Below are 23409 nucleotides of genomic sequence, written 5' to 3'. Positions count from 1 at the left end.
CCCAGAACCACTCGGGAGTGACCAGTTTACAAGAAATGTCTGCGCTGAGCTCCACAACTGCTAACCTGCACCATCTTGAGCTGCTTGGCTGTGAAGCTTTTACAAGCAACTGCACCTTTCAGTTCAAAACAGGCTGTTCAGAAAATGCCTAGCAAGTTTTTCCCCCATCAACCCCACACAGACCCGTTGGCGCTCAAAGCTGAGCACTTACTCATGGGAATCTCCCAGATTCAAGAAGTATGATGGTCCCAAATGCCCCTGTCACCTGTACCCAGATGCCCTGACAACAACAGCCATCAAAACTAACACTATTAAAATAGCTACAGAAATAATCCTGGTGAGTTGCAAAGAAAACACATAAAGAACCTACCTTTACTTTTAATAATGTCCTAATAACATACATAACTCTTCTGGTGCCTTAGGTATTTTTGCAGTTTGGATTTCTGCATAACTGCGAGGTTCTATGATATGCAAAATAAATATAAAGTAAAAATATAAATAAATAAATAAATTATAAATATAAAGTATAAAAATGTAAATAAATAAATTAAGAGAAAAGAAAAGCCATAGATTGCTTTTCCATTACAGGTCTTTAAATTTTCTTTGTTAACCAAGTCAAGGGATATATAACTTTAAAAGGCTTAGCTTAAAAATACCAACATTCTCCCACCAAATGCAAGTATGAACTAATCCAGAAGCTAACATCTCACAATTTAAGTTCCCCATTCCTTGGAAGTTTATCATTCAGGTCTAACACTGACATCGCTGATTTCAGTTTCTGGCACATCAGAATTAGCCTCCAAAGGAAATTCTCTCCATTGATGCTCTTCAGTAAGTGGAGGTAGAGCTATTAACGACTGCAGGAGATTTAAGGGTAGAGGGATTGTTTTGCTTTTCTTTTTTTTCTCCTCAAATCCTCGATTTTAACAAAAAACACTGAATCAAAAGGTCAAAAATTAGAAAGTTAAAAAAGGAGAAAATGTCACTAGAATACTTTATTCCCCTTCAGCTTTAGCTATCTATATCCAGCCCAGCTTGAATCAGTTACTGTTCATTATGTGAGGTTTCATCATTTAACTTTTGTTGCCAATATTTATTCCTGGATATAACTCACAGTCATGGGGTTTAGGAAATATTTGTCCATACACCAGTGACATGTGATGGCTGATGTGTGCAAAACATAACAACAGAGGACATACCAGTGGTGCTAGCTGATCTTGATACCTTAAAACACCCAAACCCTACCTGGAGCAAAACCTAAATCCAATGGATCTGCCTAGGTTGAACCACACTAAAAATCTTGAACACAGAATAAAATATACTCCTCATAAAACTTAAACATTTCATAGTTATACATGCAACATTTGAATGACTCAGCCATTTTTAAGGCCATTAAGTGCCCACCAGACAAGATCCTGAAAGCAGGATGAAACCTCCCTGAATGACTTAAAGATTTACACATATCGGTAGTGCGTTACCAACTTTCTTCCTGCAGTGACATTCTTCATAGTCCTCTCCATCAGTTCAGGAGGAGGAAATGAAGGAAACACCTGACTGAAACGGTGTCTGGGTTTTGACCTGGAAGTGGGAGTTAAAAAGGCTCAACTCCTCGCCGTGGGGTCAGCACCTGATGCACCCCACCTGTCCTGAGGCTCGTGCCAGCAGGACAAGGCACAAAACACCAAGTAGAGGAGAGGCAAGAGAGAGCATGTTGGTGAAGAAGACAACTGGAAAACACCACGACCAGTGAGGTTTTTTGATCTGCTATGGAGCTCTGTCTTCTGAAGACCACGGTCTGACAGGCAGAAGCTGAAGTCCTCTTCCTCAGGCTTACTGTGCAGCCACACAGTGGCAATTGGCCCTTATGAGAATGGCAAGGCTTGGGCTTCTTTAAAGAAATTTATTACTACAAAAAGACACACAATGAATCTGCCAAGTTAAAATTTTCAATTAAAAAAATCTGTTTCTTAGAAAGGCCCAAAGCAGTCAAACCCCACTGCCAAACTGAACCAAAAGCAGTTTGTGACAAAAAAACAGATACAGAAGCACGCACATCTGGTGCAAATGGCAGAGACCCCTCCTGCAAAAGCTTCACCTGTGCTGGGAGCCTTGAAACACTGAAAAAATGTAAAAGCATTTAAATAATTTTCATGGGCTTCTTTCACGAGGATCATTTGAAGGGAACCTCAGTGTAGAAAAGGTGTCCATTACAAATGGGGGGAAAAAATAAATGAGTGCCAGTACCCCAAACAGGCAGGAGCATACAGGAAAGTCTATGTTTGACTTGAGTTACTTGCCAGCTATAACAAAACAGAAATATGTATATTTTTAAGGACCATGTCAATTGGTAACCTCTGGTTCTAAGAGACCAAATTAAATCTTCCCCAAGGTTGGGGATGCCACTTAGTTTGAAGTATAATTAAAGGCAATGGGCCAACTGTCCCTCTTTGAAGTCAACCAAGTAAGAGGAGGAATAAATGTGGACCTTTAACATACAGACATTTCAGTCTGATAACTATACAGCTAGGGCTCAGCATATGTAAGCCAGTACCCTTTCTGATTCCAAACCAGGGGCTTATATCATAACAAACACAAGAAGGAAAATAAACATTTTAGGTTCAGCACTCGCACGTGCTGAATATTGAAGAAGATATTCAAAGTGTGAAATCTGGGATTTTATAAGAGAAAAATAATTTTATTATAGTTTACTAATAATATAATAATATATGTATGTGTATATATATATATATATATGTATGTGTATATATATATATATACTTTCTTTTCCAACTTTCATGACTGGAAATGATCTGGAACCTAGCTTAGGTTTCCCCAAAAAGGTAAAAAGAATATTTTATAACTCTGCCACTAATTCCTAGCTAACCCAGTATGGGTTTTTCCAGCATCACCAAGCATGCGCTCCTTTGTTCCTTATTCATTTTTCACATTGCAGCTATCCTTCCCCAAAGGCACAAACCTTTCTGTCACTCCAGAGAGTGTCAGAAACTGGTGCCTGATGTTTCCAAACCAAGAAGTTTGTTTGGCAAATAAAGAAGAAACATGGGGTAATATCTACTTTCTCCAGGTAAAACTACTGTTTGTTAATAAATTCCCAGAGAGATTGCAAACATCTAGACTTTAGGACCACACTGGTGTAGACTTCAGTCCTAGAATTCACACGAGGAGACAACTTCCTTAACACATCAATTCTATCAAGTCTGAAGACTACACCTAGAAATGATGGAGGGCTTTCTCCCCGCCCCCCAAGAAATATTCTGGTGTTTTGCTTGAAAGTAGGACACAGAGGGGTGCTGACCTCTCCACTGGGGAGGAATAGAGTCATTTTGCCATCTGCAGGGAGAACCAAAACCCCACATTGTGAGAACTTGCTTTTTTTTTTTTTTTTTTCCCCATATTCAAGATTAGCAAAGAAGGGCTAAGAAATTTGTTTGTGAACTCAGACTCAAACAGTCACAGCCACTCACACAAAATATGTGAGGAACAGGCAGGAAGCATCTCTGCAGACTCTTAAATACAAACGTACTGCAGTTTTCAAGGTTAATAGAATTAATAAAAATGAAAAGCAAGTTACAGATTCAGAAAAATCATTGCTACACAGGGCAAAGTTTATTGAAAAATAGCATTTTTTGCCACACTGCCTAACTGATACTGAAAGGCTGCAAATAGATTGAGGTGCTTGCTAATGATAACTTTGAAGAAAAATCACACTTAAAACTCTGACTGATTACAGAAAAGGTGTTTTATCAACTGCTCCCTTTATGAATAAATATGAAACTACCAGGAAAATGTTTAAACAGGTGTAATCACAACTGCGTATGAAAATTGAGTTTGGAGGCTGCAAGGAATCTTAACACAGTTAAGAAAGAATGAAAGCAATGCAAAACTGGGATCATAGCCGATTATGCATGTATCATGCAAAACAGGAATGTTGTCATAGCAGCTATAAAAATGTCAGTGAAAACTGAACTACTATTACCAAGTTGTAAATGAAATGAAAAATGCAAAAGGAAAATGTGAATGAATACATTAAGAGAAATGCTATTTCTTTCCTGGTAGCTATACAAGCAAAACAAAACCATTCTCATGAAAAGGGGGATTTTTAAGAACCAATGTGCATAGAGAACAATTGCAGGGGGACGCATCTACACCGTGCGGCCGGATAAAATTATTGAGATTTTGGGTAATGAATTTTCCAGGCCTTAGAAAGGAGGGGACAGTAAAAACGTAATTTCTGAAATCAGTTTCAAAGTAAGAGGCCAATTAGGTGCTGAATTATATTAAGGGCCAATATTGTTTGTACTGAAGAGAGCTTCTTCCGCCGGTTAACAATGGCAATGTGGCTGTCAGTGTGACCACCCTGTTCAAAACCGGAGCTGTTCAAAGGGCACATGGCTAGCTTTTATGCACTACGGTCATTACGGCGTTATTTAGCTACCCGCACAAGCGCTTAAAGCTGAAGGCAAGCAACGGAATAAAAAGAGCCAGGCCAAATAACAGAAGGACCTCTTGGCAGAAGCAGATCCCTTTGTCCAGGAGCGCGATGCAGCAGACAGCTCCGCTCAGGCAAAGGCCCCGCAGAGGCGCCTGCAGGACTCCGGCCAGCCCGGGGCACTCGCACGCGGCTGCACGGAGGGGCTCACGCGCGTGTGCAGCCACCGTGCACGTCGCTCAGCTGCCACCGTATGCACGCTTAGCTTGTTTTTCCCTAAAATTAGTCTTTCGCAATAGCCAGCCGCTGCAAAATGAAATTCTAGCACATATTGTTAATTAAAGCGAGTCCACATAGACTTGGATATTTAAGCAAGCGCTGGGTAAATACATGAAGGTTGTACCTTCCGCTTCTGCATTAAAAGAGCAATTACTTGGAATATGCTTCACAAACATCAAAGTTAAAAAAATATTTTTGAGTTCCTAATGTGTCCATAATTAATTCACACATTCAGCTGTTGAGTCCAGAAATATGTTCCTGTTGATAATTTGCATCTAATGCTTCAAAAACAATCTGGCACATTTTTATTTGCCTTAATGCCTGAAAGCTATTACCGAGATAGTGCTTTACAATGTCATCATCATTGCTACCACGTATACACTTATAACTAACACTAGCGCTTAGGTCTGAAGAGTTTCCCTCAAGAATTAAGCAGTTTTGTCTCAGGACACGATGTCATGACAGTAGCTTAATGGAAGGGAATGTATTTACCAAATAACACCCTTAAACTTGAAATCAATTTGAATTCGAGTACCATATTAAACAAACTGCACAGGAAAATAAGGGAATTTTACAAGAATAAAAGCTACCCTTCTACTTTTATTGACTCCATCTATTTCATACAAAATAAAAGATATTTTATTGCGAGAAAGATTCTGAAAAGCATTAGCCATCCCCAGCTCCCAAATCAATGAGGAGAGGGAACAAAGTGCTTCACAAGATCAGGCCTTGGCATCAGAACCGCTTCATGTCTTCATCAGACATGCCCAGGGCTAATATTTCCTCACGTAAAATGTTGGGATTGCAGAAATGATCTTTACCTACATCCTTTTCACAGACGTGTGCACTTAGAAAGTACTGTGACAAGGGAGTCCAAAACCCTCCAAAAGCAGTCCCAATATTCATTGAGACAGTGAAAAGATTACCAATTTGGGTACGATCTGAATTTATGGAAACTAGAATTTCCTAAATCAAAACTGTTTGCTTCAATTCGTGAACAGAAGCAGAAACCATACTGGAAATCTGTTGGTTTCTGTTTGATTCTGGATGCTACCTCAGCTCCTTCTCTGTTGGTTTCATCACAGTGCTCTAAATTGTATCAGCTACTAATTCTTTTGAACACAAAATCACCTTTTGAAATTGCTGCTTTTAAAAAGTCTCCATCTGTAGTTATTACTGCAGTTTGACCTCTGAAGAGAGCAAACTTACCAGCTACAATACCGCAAACCTGTATTTGATCATTTCTTATTTAAAATACTTGTGTGCATCTGAAAGAGAAATGACTGTGGATGGATGTTATCCCTCCGCTTCGTGTTTAATTCTGGCAGAGCATTTCCAGAACTTGAAACATGATCTCCAAGGGCAGGAAAGGTAATTTAGAGACTCGCAGCCCCACGTTGCACACAATGCACGATATGCCACAGCTTGGGGCAGTACCCAGGAAACTCTCCTCGTTCCCCCAAATGCAGTTGTTTAACATGGTCGTCCCCATCACAGCAAACAAGGAGATGTTTATTTAGACAGCAGTCCAAGAACCAGACCACAGAGCGCTTTCAATGTGACTTCTGCAAGTTTTCCCCCCAGCACTCCCTTTGGTCCCAGGTGGCTCCCTGAGCAAGGAGCAGAGCCTCCTGCTCCAAGCCCCATGCAGCGGAGCCTCCCCCTCTCTGGTTCGCCACCAGCCCTCGGCTGCTCGCGTGCGTTCAGACAGCAATGGGGGAATGGTGGCCGAGCGCTCGCAGCCCCGTGCACAGGGATGGGGACGGCTCCGGGAAGGGATCTGCCGAGCTCTGAGAGTCGGCCCTCACGAGCCCACAGATGCTCGCACGCCTCTGCAGCGTGGATCCCGAAGTAATTCCAGCGCTAGAGCACGGCCAGAAATAATTAGTTTCCCTGCTCCAGCATTAACTGTGCTGCAGTTGAGCTTCCCGTGCGTGTTTACCAGGAGACTTTTGTAGAGAAAGGGAGAAAGAAGGGTGGGGACAACCATTCATCTTTTTTGAACATTAAATAGAAAATATCCCCCACCTAATCACAACGGCTCCGTCCACAGCTGCTCCCCACGCAGACCAGAGCCCCAGCACGGACCTGAATTTGCAGTCCCTTGGCGCTGGGCCACCGGGGCTGAGGCTTTTTGTGCATGCTGAGCACCAGGAATTAGGGCACCCGGCCCGGCTCCAAAACCCAGCAGCACAGCCCCGGGCCAAGCCCAGCTGCTCCCAGCGGGGCTGCAGGACAGAGGGGTGCCGGGTCCTCGCTCCCCACTCCCCGCCAGCCCCTGCCCGCGTGCCCCAGGCCTCGGCAGCGTCCCGGCCATGGGGAACGCAGGCTCTTTGGCTCTGGCAGCCACAGGGGAAAGGCTGCATTAGCAGACTTCTGTGCTGCGGCTGCTGCCATGGCTGCTCGCTGCCCCCCATAGAGCCCACGGCTGCGTACGCCCATCTTCCCCTGCATCTAACAGAGAGTGCACATCAGAGGCAGTGGTGGGTGGGGAGATAAGGGGGAGAAGCTTTAAACATTGCCAGGTCAGCGCAACAGGAGGTAAGCAAGTACAGAGGCAGCAAGGAGTACTGAAAGTTTTTGATATACTCCCAGGTGGACTCCCCAACGCCTGTAAATGTCTCAAAGGGGGATCCCCTTTCTGTGCGCACGGACGTGTTTCAAAGGAGCCCCAATCAGTGCAATGTTTCAAAGACCTCTGCTCTCTAAAAATTCCACCCCCAGGCCCCCCCCCGGCTGAAAACATCTCTAAACAGATCCCTTCCTGGCTAACTGCAGCTGGAGAGGTCTGGTGTGCTGCTCACAGCCCTCCTACAGGCCCCAGTGTAAAATGAAACAAAACATCTACCATTTACCTCCTCCGGGGATGCATCCAGCCTGCTCCTTCTCCAGGGACCCTGCGCGGGACCCTATATGCCTCTGTGTTTGTGCACAGGATATGAAGGGCTAGAGTGCAGAAGGGTAATTTTTCAAAGCAGTGTGTGGGAGTAGCACTGGAAATTCCCTGCATATTGCTTTGAAAAAAATAACCCCCTACCTCCATGAATTATGAGCAGGGCCTCTGACTCCAGCCTGGAGAGCCGAGAGGTGGAGGAGGGAGGCACAGCCAATTTAACTGGATGCGCTCTTTAAGACTGGGATGTAAGAAATAACTGGAATCTTTAATCATATTACGGACACTGATATGTGAGGGGGTCACGGCTGAAGAGCAGGGATGCTTTGGCTGACAGTCACCTGAATGAATGAATGAAACTGTAGGTAAGTGTTTAGGACATCTCTCAACTATTGATTTTGTGCTTCGCAAAACATGAGAAGGAAGTGCAGCACAGAGGTCTTGGATTATCAAAGCCAAGGTGTTTTTTTATTTTACCCCAAAATTACATGTCAAGGCTAACTTCAATGCCTTGGCTCACTTCAAATTCAAAAGAGAGATAAAAATCTCTCCCTGGAAATGCTTATCCTCCTCAAACCCTTATCGGAGATTGGTATCAATCATTCATTTCCCCCAGACAGCACCTCGATGACTATATTAAGCCAGACACCTTAATTTCAGCCAGATACAAGTTCATCGAGACGAGTCCGACGCCGCGCTCTGAGCAGACACAACCCGAGGACAGGCTCCCCTGGCCCCGAGCGCTCCGGGATTGCAGTGCCCCTGGCAGCACAAACAAACCCTCGTCTGTAGGTCCTAAACTGGCAATGACAGTAACCGCTGTGGCACAGACCTGGGCTGCAGGACCAGCATTAGCTTCTTTCTCCCGCTGCCACCTGACTGGACATGGTCTCGTACAGAGGAGACACTCCTACACTCGCTTCGTACACGACAAACCGGACCGAGGGACAGCGGGGCACGTGCTGGTCTCTCCTGCAGCCGGTGTAAGGGATGAAGGCTCTCGGGCTTTCAACAAAGGCTGCAGGAGCAAGCCCAGGAGGCAATCCATCACTCTACCACTACTGACTCAGCACATAGCAAATTAACACCGAAAATCTGCACAGCACTTACTGGTAGGCAAACTGTGACGCCTAGCCTCCCCTCCTCTGCAGTACTCCCCAGTGAAGAGCAAATGCCAGCAGGGGACCCAACAGGTGACACCTTCTGGAGTCAGCCATGTGTCACAGAGAGGGGCCCCGGTGCCTTGTGAACAGTCTGAGATGCCCAGAGCAGGAGGACGTTTGGCTCACACTACAGATTTCCGTACTTTGCTCCTTCCTAAACTCACCCCAAACAAGTGAACTTAATGAACGTTCCCAGCCTGTATCCCAGCAAGGAGACACAAAGATGCAACCCCTCAGTGAAATAATTGGGTATTTTCTTATCGTATCCTGGCACATACAATGTCCTAGGTATATGGAGCTGAGTCCATACGTACCTTTGCATTTATAGAGTTTTTTTCCAAATATGTATTAGAACTTATGTACAGCTTTAAAGAAACAACAGGTACAGGTTTCACAAACAACAGCACCACACTCTTCTCAACCTCCTCTTTCTCCTACCAGTGTTGTTTTCCAATAGCTCTCTGTAACACCGAACCTTGTAATGACATATATATCATCATGTATTATTCCAGACAGCACTAATTTGGGGATATACATAAATAAACTTCACATATCGATTACTGTAAAGAAACTACTTTTTTTTTTTTTTTTTTAAAAAAAAAGGACAAGGAATTCCTCCCTCAAACCAAGCAGAACCTTAATTCAACACTTCATGAGCTATGTATTTAAAAATCAGCAATTATTTACTGTATCATAACTTAAGCTGAAAGAAGTGATAAGCTTGCCTAAGGACTCCTTTCTTTCAGGCTTTTGTTATAAAAAAAAATCTAGGGGGGAACTGCATGAAATCACTATGGTCCAATTAACAAGAATCTCACTCTTCAAGCTTGCAAACAAGAGATTACATTAACACCTGCTACAAAAGCAAACATTTTTAGATATCTTCATCTTAACCTGTTTGACATTGACTCGAAACTCCTGCCTAGCTCTAGAATGAAAATTATTGTGACTGACATGTATATTTTTCATTTGGGGGTATGGGGAGCGAAGACTGTGTCAGTCTGCATTTCTCTCTCTCTCTGGTATTTATGCATAATTCACATCAAAGATAATAGGAGTTACATATATGCATTGACGGGAGAATAGTTTCCTAAATGTAAAATTGTTGAAGGAAAACCATTATGCTTATGGGAGATAAATGCTGCACATGAACATACGAGACACACAAAGTGCGCCGGAGGGTCCTTGAAGGCTCTCACGCAACGCACGCCCACAGTGGCATGTGTAAGTTACTCCTCTGTGGTCCATGCATCAAACTAAACTGACCTCTTGGGCCAACACATGGATTCAGAACATCTGCACAGACAGGAAAAACATTTCTTTGCGCTCATCAGAAAATACCCGCATGCAGCTGCAGCAGCAATACAGCCCGTCAGACTGCAGTGACACTTCACTTCACGCTCCTACGACAGGACTGTAGCAGGAGGCAGCAAGCACTGCTTTTAAAAACACTCCTGTGTCTGAAAAGTTGAACTTTCTGAAGTCCAGAATTGTTGGGAAAAGGAAAAAAAAGCACTGAAATAATTCTGTAAGCATTTTGTTTTGACAATGTTCCTCAGGAATTCACCACATTTAGCTGGGAAAATGCTAGCAGTTAAATCTATTCAATGTCATGACATACAAAATTGAAACATAATTGCTCCTAAGTGGTTGACAACTGGCAAGTACTTTTTACGTGGATAGAGAGAAATTTATGCTATCAAATGGAAGATACTGTCAAAAGTTTGATTTTAATATAAATGAAAATGCTACACGAGGACTCAAAAGGATAAGGAAAAAAGCTCAGCAGTAACACTTTTATAACCACATATTTAAAAAGCTTTGAAGTGAAGAATCATTACATCAAAATCATTTTCCTTGAAAGATAAAAAAAAAATTACAGCATGAATATTAACAAGTTATTAGAATAGTGAATTTCAAAGAGTAGCAAAAAACAAGCAGCCCATGAGTGGCCTAGTTTAAAGAATGTCTTACCAATCATATGGTTAGCGACATGGATTTGTATCTCTCTCTCATTCTCAAAGGTCATCTGGCACTTGATGCATTGATAGGTCTTTTTCTGTTTAATAACCAAAAAAAGATTAGAGAAAACTGCACTGTAGCATAAGGCAAGTGTGATCATGAATATAGCATGTTACGTGCTTCAACTTCCCTCCGCTGAGTCCTTTCCTACTTGTACATGATACCACTATGATACCAAGTTGGGCTGGGCTTTTCTGGACCATAAACACGACCTCTAATTAACAGCCTGCTTCTAGAGAACTTTAATTTCAACTTTACAAATTTCAAATGATAGTACTTGAAAGTCTGATTGACTACTTGAGCCATAATCAGAGTGCTCGTGTCATTTAGCCCATGATAGTAAAACCTCTTGTAGGGTGAAATAAAAGATGTTGAAAAGATCACAAAATTATCTACTTTTTCACAAAAATATCAACTTTTTCAAAAATTACATCTTTAGAGAAAGCTTAGAATAGAGGAGTTTTTCTAGGCAAAACTCCTCTAGTTACTTGAGGAAGTGAAGGACAAGAGGAAAAATACATTTTGTACAGGGCTCCTATCAGAAATCCTGAAAAACCTGCATTACCACACAGAATGGTTTTCTAGCACAATCTGTTGCATATTTTCTCTGTCACAAAGTCATACTAGGGAGGTCTGGCTGCAGAAATCAGGAGATGGTGTGAAGAGGCAATTACATGAACCATTTATTCAAATAGGGAAAATGGGGTTTAGACTCAGACTGACAGCGGTGCATGCATTTGAGCATCATGACAGGGAAAAATCCAAGAAATCATTTGTAGAAATGAAAATGCATACTGACAAGTTTGATGTCCAAGTTAGGAAAACAAAACAAAACAAAACAAAACAACTAATGCTAAGCTTTTGTACACTTGCAAAACCTCTCACTTCCCAAAGCAGGACCACCGCACTTTGGTCTAACGTGCATGTTCAACTTCTGCATGGGAACATACTATCTGAATAGACACCTTTTGTGGGTATTTTGTGGGTATTTTCTGTGCGCTCTTAGATACAAATTATTTTTTCTTATGGCTTCCACCCCACACCTAGGTATAGAATCTTATTTTTAGGACAGCAGTGGTTAAGTCAGAAGTTTTGAGTTAAACAGAGGAGTTGCTGTCACCCCCTCCACATATGGGACCCAATTTCCTTGAGCACCTGCTGAGGAAATAACAAATTAGGTGCTGCCAGGAGCTTCTTAACTACTTCCCATGTCATCAGTGGCAACAAGTTTGCCTGCTGGAGGTTAATGAACATGCTGCAATGCTGCAGTAACGAACGCAAGGATCTATTGCTGGTATGCGGATTCCATGAATTCTGCACACAGTGTGTGTTTGCACATAGGCAGGGCTTTCTAGGCTAAAATAACAATGGGCAATTAACATGATAATAGGAAGAAGGCTATACTCCATTGGCCGAAAACTGACACAGCCAACCATAGAAAAGGAAATACTTTGGATTGGCTAGTTATCCCTAGGCAGCTCAGGAAAGTATCCTCCTGGAGTCCATTCTGAAATCAAGGCTGTTAATGGAAAAGCAGCTGGATTTCTGCAGCACTGTTCCTTGGGAGTCTATTCCAGCCGACGAGAGCAAGCACACATACATGCACATGTATTCTCAAGCACACTGGCACACACATGCTGAGGGCTCCTAGCTTGAAAAAAAAAAAAAGAAAGAAAAAAGAATGCAAAAAACCTTGGAAGAGAAAAATGGGACTGGGTGGTGAGTGATTCATGTGGTCACATTTAAAACTTGAAATCTTCCTCTTCTGTAAAACTTCAAAGCTGACTCAGTTCTGTGCCTTGTTCAACACTTATCTCTGTTATGAGGGTTCCCTAAGTAACTAGCTAAGAAGGACAATATTTCAGCTCAACCCCATTGCAAATCTTTAAAGTTATATTAAACACAGACAAATGATTCATTTTTTAAATTGATTTCGGTGCTTCTGAAAGCTACTTACTAACAGATCTGGAGACAGGATGTCTTTGTTTATCCACAGACCCAGTGCGAACTCCACACCATTTCACAAACTTATAAAACACTCCACTTGGTGTGACCACCCCTCAGAGAAGACAGCAGACTTCAGACTTCCTGTGAATATTATCTTTAGCCTGAGCTGACACACATGCATGCGAAAGAGCAGTTTAACTGAGGCAATGGCTCTTTTGATCAGGAACCCTGCCTGATGCAGGATAAGGTCAAAAAATGGCTTCACACAGGCCACCAAAGAACTATAGCCTGATTAGCACCCAAATGTAGAAGCATGAGATTGAAGAGTTGATTTTTTGGCTCATTAATAATGGTCTTTAAAAGCATGTCCCACCAATGGACTTCCATTCTCAGTAAACGGGAAGCATGAGTTTTAATACAAAGTTATGTTATTTGTGGTGCCAAATACAACCTTCTGCTACTGTTTCCTGTGGGTATCGTGACTTCCCTGACATTCGTAAGGGGCTGGTTATCTCTTCCTCAAGTTTTGTCTTTCTGTGTGGTGACAACAAAGGTGCTCATGTTCTGAGGATCTAATAGAGTCTAGATGACAGCATCAAGGTGGCATAGGAGACCAGATGAGCAGGCCTTCAACTGAGAGCTCAGTCCCCATTAAGTCAAGATATTTAATTCTAATCTTGGCACAAAACAGTAGTAATAGCAACAGGGGGCTCTGCTTTCTTTTCTGAAATAACTATTGTTCCCATGGGTTTTCCAGACTGTCCTCCTTTAAATCTGGAAATGGTTTCCTGTTCTACAAAGAAAATATTCCTCCATTCAAGTAGATTTACAAGGGAAGAGAAGTGGTGGGGGGAGAACAAAGAGAAGGGATTGAATCCAAGAAAGTGTGCAGGAGAAAAGGAACTGAGTAAAAGAGCACAATAGGGTTCATTCTTCCAACTTCCTATGCCACCTCCTTTGCTTCTTCAGTCCAAATAACCTAGGTGGGCTAAATAAAGTAACGCCATTCAAGATGGAAATTTAACTGAAGCCTGAGCATTTGCCATTGTCAATGTTAAACAAGCATTGTTCATGATAACTATGGCACAAACTAAGGATAAATCTATGTAGGAGAAAGGGCAGCCTGAAACGTGACTGTTTCCGGCATGTGAAGAGGCAATAGGACATGTCAGTACTAAACAAGCAGTCATGTTTCTCAAGGCACACACATTCCTCTAGAAGACATTAAAATGAATTAATAAAATGTGTTAAAACTGAAGCTCCTACGCACAGAAATATGTTCAGAAGAAAATAAAAACGTTACTTCTGACATGACCATAACAGAACAAAAAAGGTCTTGAGCTATAGATGTGCCAGATACTGGAATGGGACTTCCACTGGAGAAGTTCATTTAAAAGAAACTTTAGTGCTGTTGAAACAGAAGAGCTCCAGTAGGACGGTAAGAATTAAACACAAACTGAAGTCAGAGCAGCCTTTCACAACTAAGGCGTATTTTATTTATTCCTCTTAGTGATATTCCATATAAAAGACCGTTGACTTGATTTAAAACCCCTAATAATAAATCCTCTGATGCAGATGTTTCCTGTACAGGAGGCAAAAACTTCAGCCATGTAGAAATAGTTTTTGACCATCATAATTTGATCCTACCTAGATGTCCTACAAAGAAAGGTGATTAATTCATAAATACTTATTTTTTTTGTCATAATAAAATGGAAGTGAAGAAGACAGGATGCAGCAGCATCTTCAAGAGTAATGTGCTTTCTTTTACTACAGGGTTACATCTTCACTTAAGGTGTTTTGTTTGTTTGTTTGTTTGTTTTTGTTTGTGTATGTGTGTGTTTTGTTGTTTTCTGAAATTATTCTGGACTTCCAGACTCTCTTCTTCCATGCAAGAAGTATAACTGCTGGTGTAATGACTTTCGTCACATTCACAGCAGTTACATATTTTGTATGTCATAATTTCCACTTGATAGGATTTCTTTTTGCTTATTGCTCCAAAGTATACACCCAGCATTTAAAGTTAAATCTCCCTATATTTGCTTTTTGACTGTACCTTCTCCTAATCTTCAACTGCTTTTCTGTTATAGAAAGAAAAATCAATATGGTGTTTAAAAAAGAAATGTAGAAGAGCTGAAGAACTGGAGAGAAGCAGCTCTTGCTTGGCCATCTGCAGTTGCTCTATATGCATTGTACATTGAAGATAGCTCTACTAAAATGCTATTTTGCCTGTGCACAGCATACTAACAAGATGAGGAGAGATTGTGTTCAACTTGCGCAGCTTCATTATGAAGCCAATGAAGTTAAGTAAACATTATTCTTGAAATGCAGGAATTTATCCACGTTTAAAGGACAGCCTAATTCTTTGAAAACCTCTGTGCTAGCCAGAAACAAAGAGCACCCCTTATCTCGAGAAACCTGAGTGAGACACCAATAGTTTCCACGTGAGCTGCTATCAGAATTCAGGTCTTGTACCTATAATGAAGGGTAAGATAATGAATTATTTCTAGTAACAATAATCTATTCCTGCGATGCATACCATGAAGATTTACGATATTAGCATATGTGCAGGTCATACACCTGTTGAAGGCACCATTTGCCACTGCCACAAATGCTGATTTTTCATTATCTTCTACAAAGGAACTAAGACCTTGTCCTCATGGGATGAAATTCAAAGCATTTACCTTATTGAAGAACTTAAAACTCTCCCCTGAGAGAACAAGTATGGAAGCTCTCACTGAAAAGAGAGAGTTAAAGCAAGAAATCAGAGCAGCAAATGGCAACGTATTCTGCTTCTGATAGTCGACTGGAAAGAAAAGGCTATACTTTGGGCTAGAGGCATGGCCGTGTGAAGAATTAGTCCTACCTAAGAGAATAAAGTGTTTCAAAGAATTTAGAAAGAAAGAAAGACGTGAGAAAGAGGAAGCAGAATGGCCTAGTAGGAGCCCCAGCTGAACTCTCACAAGGTATCACACTGAAGGAGGGATATTTCCATTTCTTATTCTTCTGCAGGATGAGGTGCATGCACTGGGAGGCTTAGTCACGCACCCAGAGGGAACAATATCCAGTTCTTTTACTGAAAAAAAAACACAACACTTTCCTTGGTATTTGAACAGGAGCCTGGAAGCTCACTGGTGCCAAGGCCCAGCAGCGCCGTGCCCCCTGCTGCCGCCCCGTGCAGCCCCAGCCACAGCTAACAAGTCCCACGGGGCACTCGGCGACAGCGCTGCCGGAGGCATCGCAGTTTGCGTCCTCGGGACATACTTAGGGTCTTCTCTTACTTCCTGAGCCTCTGATGTTGTATTCTAATGGTATTTACAGGTTCTTTTAATGTAGTAAGATGTGTTTGTGGGTGCTTTAATTAGCAGATTGACATAAACAGGCATCTATGGCTGGAATTATTCATTAGGAGTTGGGTGCCTAATTTCCTTAGATACTTTTGAAAATCTCACCCCATCATGTTTAATTAAAAATGTCAGATGATATCAATACTCAGATGTGTCTGCTGTTAGTCTCCCGAGAAGATTTCCAAAATCTACTTCTCATTCCATCTGTTCCTGACAGAGGAAGGACTGACTTGGCCCATTCTTGAACCAAAACGTCAACAAATAATTTTAAAAGACTATAAACTGCAAATGATATTAATCTCCTGAGCAGGCTTCTGAAGCCTTACTTGGATACTGCGTGCTCCCAAGCATCTTGTAAGCTAAGAAATAGGAAAACAGGCTTTCTGCGAACTCCAAGGGAGAGCACACTTCTTTTTCAAAAACACAACTTGCCTATTAGCCAGCAATTTCCAGATTTGCTAAGAAAACTGCTTCTCCTACAGGAGGGCCACGAAGCAGTTCCTTTTAAAATCACACACGCGTGCTCCAGGCATGTACGTATGCACACAAACATCCACGTAGCCTCACAGCCTCACTCACTCGGACAGACATCCATGAGGACAGCCTCTCTAGCACAGTCATTTGTTTTAGGTGAGAATTTGGGGGGAATTCACTACAGTTTTCCTCACAAGTTCCTGTATCTTCCTGCTGGTGTTTTTCCAGGTAAAAAATCATCAGTTTCCATGAGTATGATAAATCAAATTTTTTTTCCTTTGGGAACTCAGGATGTCTTTTTTCATGGATATGCCCCAGTTTTGCCAGATCTGCCAGTTCAGTAGCTTCAGAATTCATGGACAAACTCAGTCCTCATCATTCATGAGCACATGGACGTGTCTCAGCTCTCTGTTGGTAAATCTAGGGCAGCTTTATGATAAAAAATCTAATGTTCTGCCACTAGGAAGCTAGGAGCCTGTAAGACTGAACAAAATCTACTTTTCTATGTGCATTACTCTACCCTTCTTTCTGTTCTTCTTGTTCAAGTAATTTTATAAAATGGCAGCCAAAGAAAAAAAACAGGACATCAGATCAGTTCTCAGTCGCGTTAAAAATCTACATTTTATTCCTATGACACATCAAAGCTCAGCTGTACTTACTCTGGGCACAGGAGATGTCTGGGTACCTTTCCTTTGGCCACTAGTCTCAGGTGTCAGGTCCCGGTGATCCACCTGAATGTGGCTCTCCAGGTCTTCAGCACTTTCAAATTTGACACTACACTCCGGACACCTCAGACTGCCACACGGCCTCTCATTCACCTCCTGCGGGGTCAAGCCCAGAGACTGTCCATTGGTGCTCCTGGTCATGCACCCAGCACACAGGCCATAGGGAAGGCCGTTCACATCCAATTTTACCAAGTCCTGCTTATTTCGGAACTCTTTCAAGCACAACGCGCACTTGTAGAGTTTTTGCAAGGCCTGGCCGTTGGGCGACGAGGTTGCAGAGTTTCCTGCCAATTTCTGCATGTGAAACGTCCCGTGAATTTTCAGCTCAAGCGTAGAGGTGACCGTCTGCATGCAGACAACGCAGCGAAACCCGGTGAGGGAGTTTCTGAGGTCGGGATGCATCTGGCAGTGTTCGATAAACTCCTCCTCGCTCTGCAGCGGCATTTTGCAGATCCGACACGTTCCTGTATCCAGACTCTTGCTGTGGGTGACCTTGTGCTCGGTCAGGGTCAGGAGCGATGGGAAGCGTTCGCCGCAGATGGGGCACATGTAGTGCTTCGCTGGGCCCCGGTGGGTCTGCATGTGCTCTCGCAGGCCGTTTTCTGAGAAAAAGGTCCTTGAGCAGATATTACACTTGTGGCTGCCTTTGATGAATTCCGCTTTCTTCCTGGAGCAGTCATCCTCCCCGGGACGGATGTTATGATCTCTCAGGCGATGGTTCTGCAAGAGGACCTCCATGGTATAGGCAGCCCCGCAGATGTCACAGCCGTACATGGGCTCAGAAGCATCTACATCGTCCTCGCTGGCTTCGTGGCTGTTGGAAGTATCTGGGTTCTTCATCAGCATGTTCTGGATATCTGCCCCTTCCGTCTTCTTATTTGTTGGGGTCATGCCATTAGCTGTCCCATTCTCAGCGCTGGCATCAAAAACACAGTGTTTCTCCCGCAGGTGTTTTTCGAGCAAGATGATGGCATGAAACGCTTTGCTGCAAAACTTGCAGTTGTATTTCTTGCTGTGGGTTGTGATGTGGCACTGCAGCTCTACCTCCGTGCTAAAAGTCTCACCGCAGAAGATGCATTTGTGAGACTTTGATGGATTCCCCAGGTGACTGTGCTTCACGTGGATTTGGAGATCCACCTCCTTCCTAAAATCCCAGTTACAGGCTGTGCAACGATACATCTTCTTTTCATTGCTGTGCTTGACTGCCAGATGCACTTGGATAGATACCTTGGAATCAAAAACTTCTTGGCAAAGGGTGCAGTGATACAACACAAAAGTATGCATGTCCAACAAATGCTTCTGCAAATCATCCACCGAAGAAAACTGTTTGTCGCAGCTCTCACACACATAATGGGTTGAAGTTGTCATGTAATGTACGGTGAGATGTTGCAGAAGAGACTCCTGGGAATCAAAGTCTTCTTTACACTGAGGGCAAGACTGTTTCCTCAACAGCAACTCCAAATGCAACTTTAAATGGGTTTGAAAACTCTCAAAATTTGAGAACTTTAGATCACACTGATTACATGGGTATTCACCGTTAGACACTGAGTTTACACTAGCAGAAAGCCGTTGCCTTTTAGGGGAAGAGACTTCAACATCAGAAGAAACTGGACTCTGCTCTGCTTTTGACTTCTTATTGTGTGCCAGAGGAATGTTCTTGTGGTTTTCTTTAATATGCTTTGTAAGCTTCAGGATGGAGCCAAAAATGGGGGAGTTTGTGCAATAAGGGCATGAATAAACTTCCATAAAAGACTGTGTTGGCTGAATGACAGGGGAATCCAATTTTGAATTTCCTACATTGCAGTGAGTCTGCTGAATATGCTCAGTCAGGGTTGCTTCGGTCAGAAAGCCCATGGAGCACTGGTTACAGAAGAAGGCGTTGTTGCCATCTTGAGGGGTAGCATTTGGGCCACAGTGAGTGATACGGATGTGTTCCTGCAAGCTGTTGATGTCTGCAAACATCTCAGGGCAGTAGTTACAGTGAAAGGCAGAAATGTTGCTGAACTGCATCATAGGATAGGCATGGTTTTTGTGCACCTTTCTCACGTGTTCATTCAAGTTGTACAGCGTAGGCATGGAATCAAGGCAGATCTGGCACGTGTGGCTTTGCTGAGGTTTGTCTGCATGAATGGTCTTCAGGTGGATCTCCAGAACAGCAAGGCTGTTGAAGTCACGCTTCGAGCAGTATGGGCAGCTGTAAGTAACTTTAGACCAATTCTGGCCTTCCTCTCTGTCCACAGACCTGATTTTCTTCTGTCCTCTCAAAGGCTTGAGGGTCGAATCGGGGGTGGAACCTCTTTCCACCGAGGCGCTGGAGTCGGGCGTTGCGCTGCTCATGGACGCCACGCTGCCCAGGACGGGGTCAGGGCTGATGCTGTGGTTGCTGGAGTCAGGTTGCCTGTGGCTGTCCAAGTGGCAGTAGACTTCCTCCACTGAAGAAAACTGCTCTGGGCACATAGGGCACTTGTGTTTTTTGTTGGCATGGGCTTGATGAATGTGTGAGAGCAGCAAGTTTTCGTCTGAAAATACTTCAGGGCAATGAATACACTGCAAATCTGCCTTCTCGGAAAGCTGTGGGTGGCGTGTCATTACGTGCTTCTCCAAATCTTCAGTCTGACTGAATGTCTCTTCACAGTAATCACACATAAAATCATCCTTCTTCACCTCTTTCTCAGTCTTTGCCATATGTTCCTTGTTCTTTTTATGAGCTTGCATGTGACTCTGCAATGAGCTGGTAGATGAAAACCCACGTTTACACACAGTACACTTGAACGGTTTGCTGGAGCTGTGGGTTTTCAGATGAATTTTGAGGTGGTCGCTGCGAGAGAATGCGGCCTCGCATTCGTGGCAATGGTACTTTTTATCCCCTGTGTGAAGCTTTATGTGGCGATCCCTACTTCTCTTGTGCTTAAAAAGCCGGCTACAGTAGGTGCATTTGAAAGGTAGTTTGTCACTGTGGATCTGCTCGTGCCTTTTAAGGTAGCTCAGGCGAATGAAGGACTTATCACAAAACTGACAGGGATACGGCAGGCCAGTCCCCCCTTCCTCCTCCCCGATGCCGAGATCACACCCATCTCCTATCATCTGAGTGGGTGATGCAACATCTTTGCTGGAGGGAGATGAAGCCACCCAGGAGAGTTGTGGGTCGTCATCACCATCTGTAATGGGAAAGCAGAAAGGAGATTAAAAACAATTCCCAGTGCATCTGTGAAATAAGGACAAAGCTCTCAACAACACTATGGGCTTCTGCTACTACAGCATAAAAAAAAATCAACTCAAAAAAAAAAAAAAAAGAGTATCTCTTGAATTTCAAAGGAGGTTTGAGAAAGACAAATAAAAATATATTTGCAAACATAATTCACAGATATACAAACACAGAGTATTAATAAAAAGCGTTTTTCTTTAGCAGGTTTAACACCTGCTCACTGTACTGTAAAGCAATAAACAATGAATAAAGAAAGCAAAACACAATGTGCAGTGAAGCAATACGAACGTTTTGGAAAGCTACAGTATTAATTGATCACCTGTGATTTTGTGGGTCTTTTTAAATGCTACTTCGAGATGACTTTAACTAATGTCCCCATTAAACAAAATCCTTCAGTTCTGTCTCAAAACTGTAATAGAATTAAAGGCTGCTCAAAAGCAAGCAGATTCAAACACCTATGTGAAATAAAGCATCAGATCTGAGGCAGCTTGACAAAATCAGAGACCTGCATCACTACCACATCCATTCACAGGAAAGGTAACATCGCCTGCTTGGTGCAAAACCAACCTGACAAATTAAAAACAAACAAACAAACAAATAAACTAAAACAGAAATGATCACTGGAGATCTCAAGACATCACAAAACAATCACTTCAGGAGAGAACAACAATGGCTCAGCCCCTGCTTTAATGACTATTTCCTTTGCTCCATATGAGGCTTTGGAAAATATTTTATAATTTTAAATTACCAAAAAGAAACACAGGACCATCTCCAGCAGCAAAACACTCATTTTAGGAAAAATACATAAAGTTTTGGCAGCTCTCATAAACGGATTTGTTAACGAGAAACAGAAGAAAGTTCAAATATCCTAATCCCAATAAATGTGGGGATGTTGAGCGAAGCACAAATGCCACTGCTCTGATACAGAACTGATCCGTGGAAGGAAGCAAAAACAAAAGCTGTGTGAGCAGGGGAAGGCGCTGACCACACGTATATTTGGGGATTCGGAACAGAAAGCGGTTCCTCCAGATGCGCTGTCCTTATAAAACATTTAGTGCTCCTACTTCAGCTCTCGCTAAAGCAAACCAATACCAGCCTCCCAGCCGCGCAGGGGCTGCCCCACGCCTGCCAGCCCACGGCCACCGCTCGCCGAGCAGCACGTGGGAGCACAGGGGCTCTCGGGGAAAAGCTGCCTGAACGGGGACATGGCCACGGCAAGAGGCTAGGCCCTCCATCCCGCTCCCCTTGTCAGGACCTCTCCTTTCACCCCCGGGACCCAGGCTCCCTGCTGAAGGCTCCGGCAGCGCCTCCAGCCCCGGGCAGCCTCCTTCCCGGGACGTGCGTGCTGGGTGCCTGCCCTGCCGCCCTCGCAGCCGAATTTCCTGCTCCAGAGCGATGCTGGCCACAAGGAACGCGCTCCCGGCCTTGAGCGAGCACCCACTTTTTAACACCCCCCAGCTCCTCGTGCTCGGCCAGCTCCTGAAGCACCAGCCAGGAGCCACGGATCTCCACACCAACTTCCCCAGCCTTCCTTCTCCCGGCCTCTCCGCGCGGCTGCCACAAAGCCCGGCTCCCCAGCTCACAGCCAGCTCGCCCAGCGCTCCTGCCCGCCACCGCGGCACCGCTCGGCCCCCGAGGAGCCCCCGGCCCCCGCCTGCCCCCGGCCCCTGCCCCGCCGCCAGCAGCCGCCTCCGGGCCCCGTCCCCACGGACCCGCGGCCACGGCCCCGTGCGTGGCGGGCAGGGAAGGAGGAGGAGGGAGGCAGCCGGCTGCCAGCGCCTGGATTAGGGGCCCCGGGGAGGTGCCGGTAGCTCGGGGCTGGCTAATTCCCTGCTCTCGCCAGCTGGGCTCCCCCAGGGGCAAGGAGACAAAAGGGAGCACGAGGGGGATGCTGGGCCCGAACTAGGGCAGCACATGTTGCGCGTGCTGCCGGCTCTGCCGGGGAAAAGAGGAGAAAAACAACAACAGGGGGAAGGAGAGCGCACGGCCGTTGTGTTATTCACTACTCTGCCTTGCTGGCTGAGATTTGGATACTAAAAAATGAGCGCTTTGCAGGAATGGTTAGAAAAATAAACGTGTTTCATACATCCTCCCTTTGGCAGCCAGGCTGCCCGCGTCTATTGTGGGCACTGGTCTGTAGAGGAACAACTGCACCAGGGGAGAGCCCAGAGCACTAAAAACAGTTTTGGTGGATCAAGCTTCAAGGTTCAGCCGTACACTGAAGGTGCCAGGGACCAAAGCCAGGTAACACAGGCCGGGGCAGCTCCTTCAGCTGCGTGACTTCAGACGTGCTTGTGCCAGCCACTAAGTTGGCAAAATCAAACAAATGCTGTAGAAGTTCTCCTTCTGCTCTGAAACGAGCCAATCTACCTCAAAATGCATTCTAGCAGTCAAAGAACAACAGCCCCTGTCCAGCTGCTGCCCTTCAAACATTTGGGCTGTTCAAAAATCAAAACCAAAGGCTGATGTGATTCAGGGAGCGATGCACAAAGACGTCGCTGCGCTGCTGTCAGCTGGATTCACAACAATTAACATTGCTGCGGCTGAAAAGCGGAGTTTGTGTTAGAAAGGGAAGCATTTACACAGACAGCTGAAAGCAAAGATTGTCTCCTTCTGTTAGCCTGACTGAGACCTTTCCTCGATTTTCATGTTTAACTTCTTTTTCTTGCACTGTTTGCTCATTCTTTGAGAGGTTAAAAAGAATTGGGAAGCTTTTAGGCCCAGGAACAACCCACCTTGACTTTCTCACAAACAAGATACTAAATTACAAAATGCCTAAAACTGAAGAAATTAGGAAAGAGTCATTATCATTAATCTCTTTATTGAATGAAAAATAGCCCTGTTAATTTTACCTTGCCATTTTCACTTGAAGAAAAGACCTATAATGAACTGAGAAGGAAATTCTAA

The 23409-nt window shown here is 43.9% G+C and overlaps 1 protein-coding gene across 4 annotated transcripts in view; it reads right to left on the bottom strand.

The window, feature by feature from the left end:
* ZNF423 (zinc finger protein 423) overlaps positions 1-23409 on the bottom strand; it is a 209807-nt gene that overhangs the window by 75089 nt on the left and 111309 nt on the right. For all 4 annotated transcript variants that reach the window (XM_084533601.1, XM_084533602.1, XM_084533603.1 and 1 more), the window contains 2 exons: positions 17232-20455; positions 10760-10844 (listed from right to left, as the gene is read on the bottom strand). In XM_084533601.1, coding sequence (XP_084389727.1) covers positions 10760-10844; positions 17232-20455 — 3309 coding nt within the window. The remainder of the gene's footprint in view (positions 1-10759; positions 10845-17231; positions 20456-23409) is intronic.

The sequence above is a fragment of the Aythya ferina genome (genome assembly GCF_964211825.1).
Source record: "Aythya ferina genome assembly, chromosome: 12".
Taxonomy (NCBI): domain Eukaryota; kingdom Metazoa; phylum Chordata; class Aves; order Anseriformes; family Anatidae; genus Aythya; species Aythya ferina.
The sequence above is the reverse complement of the archived record's forward strand: the minus strand, read 5'-3'. Positions and strand labels throughout refer to the sequence as shown.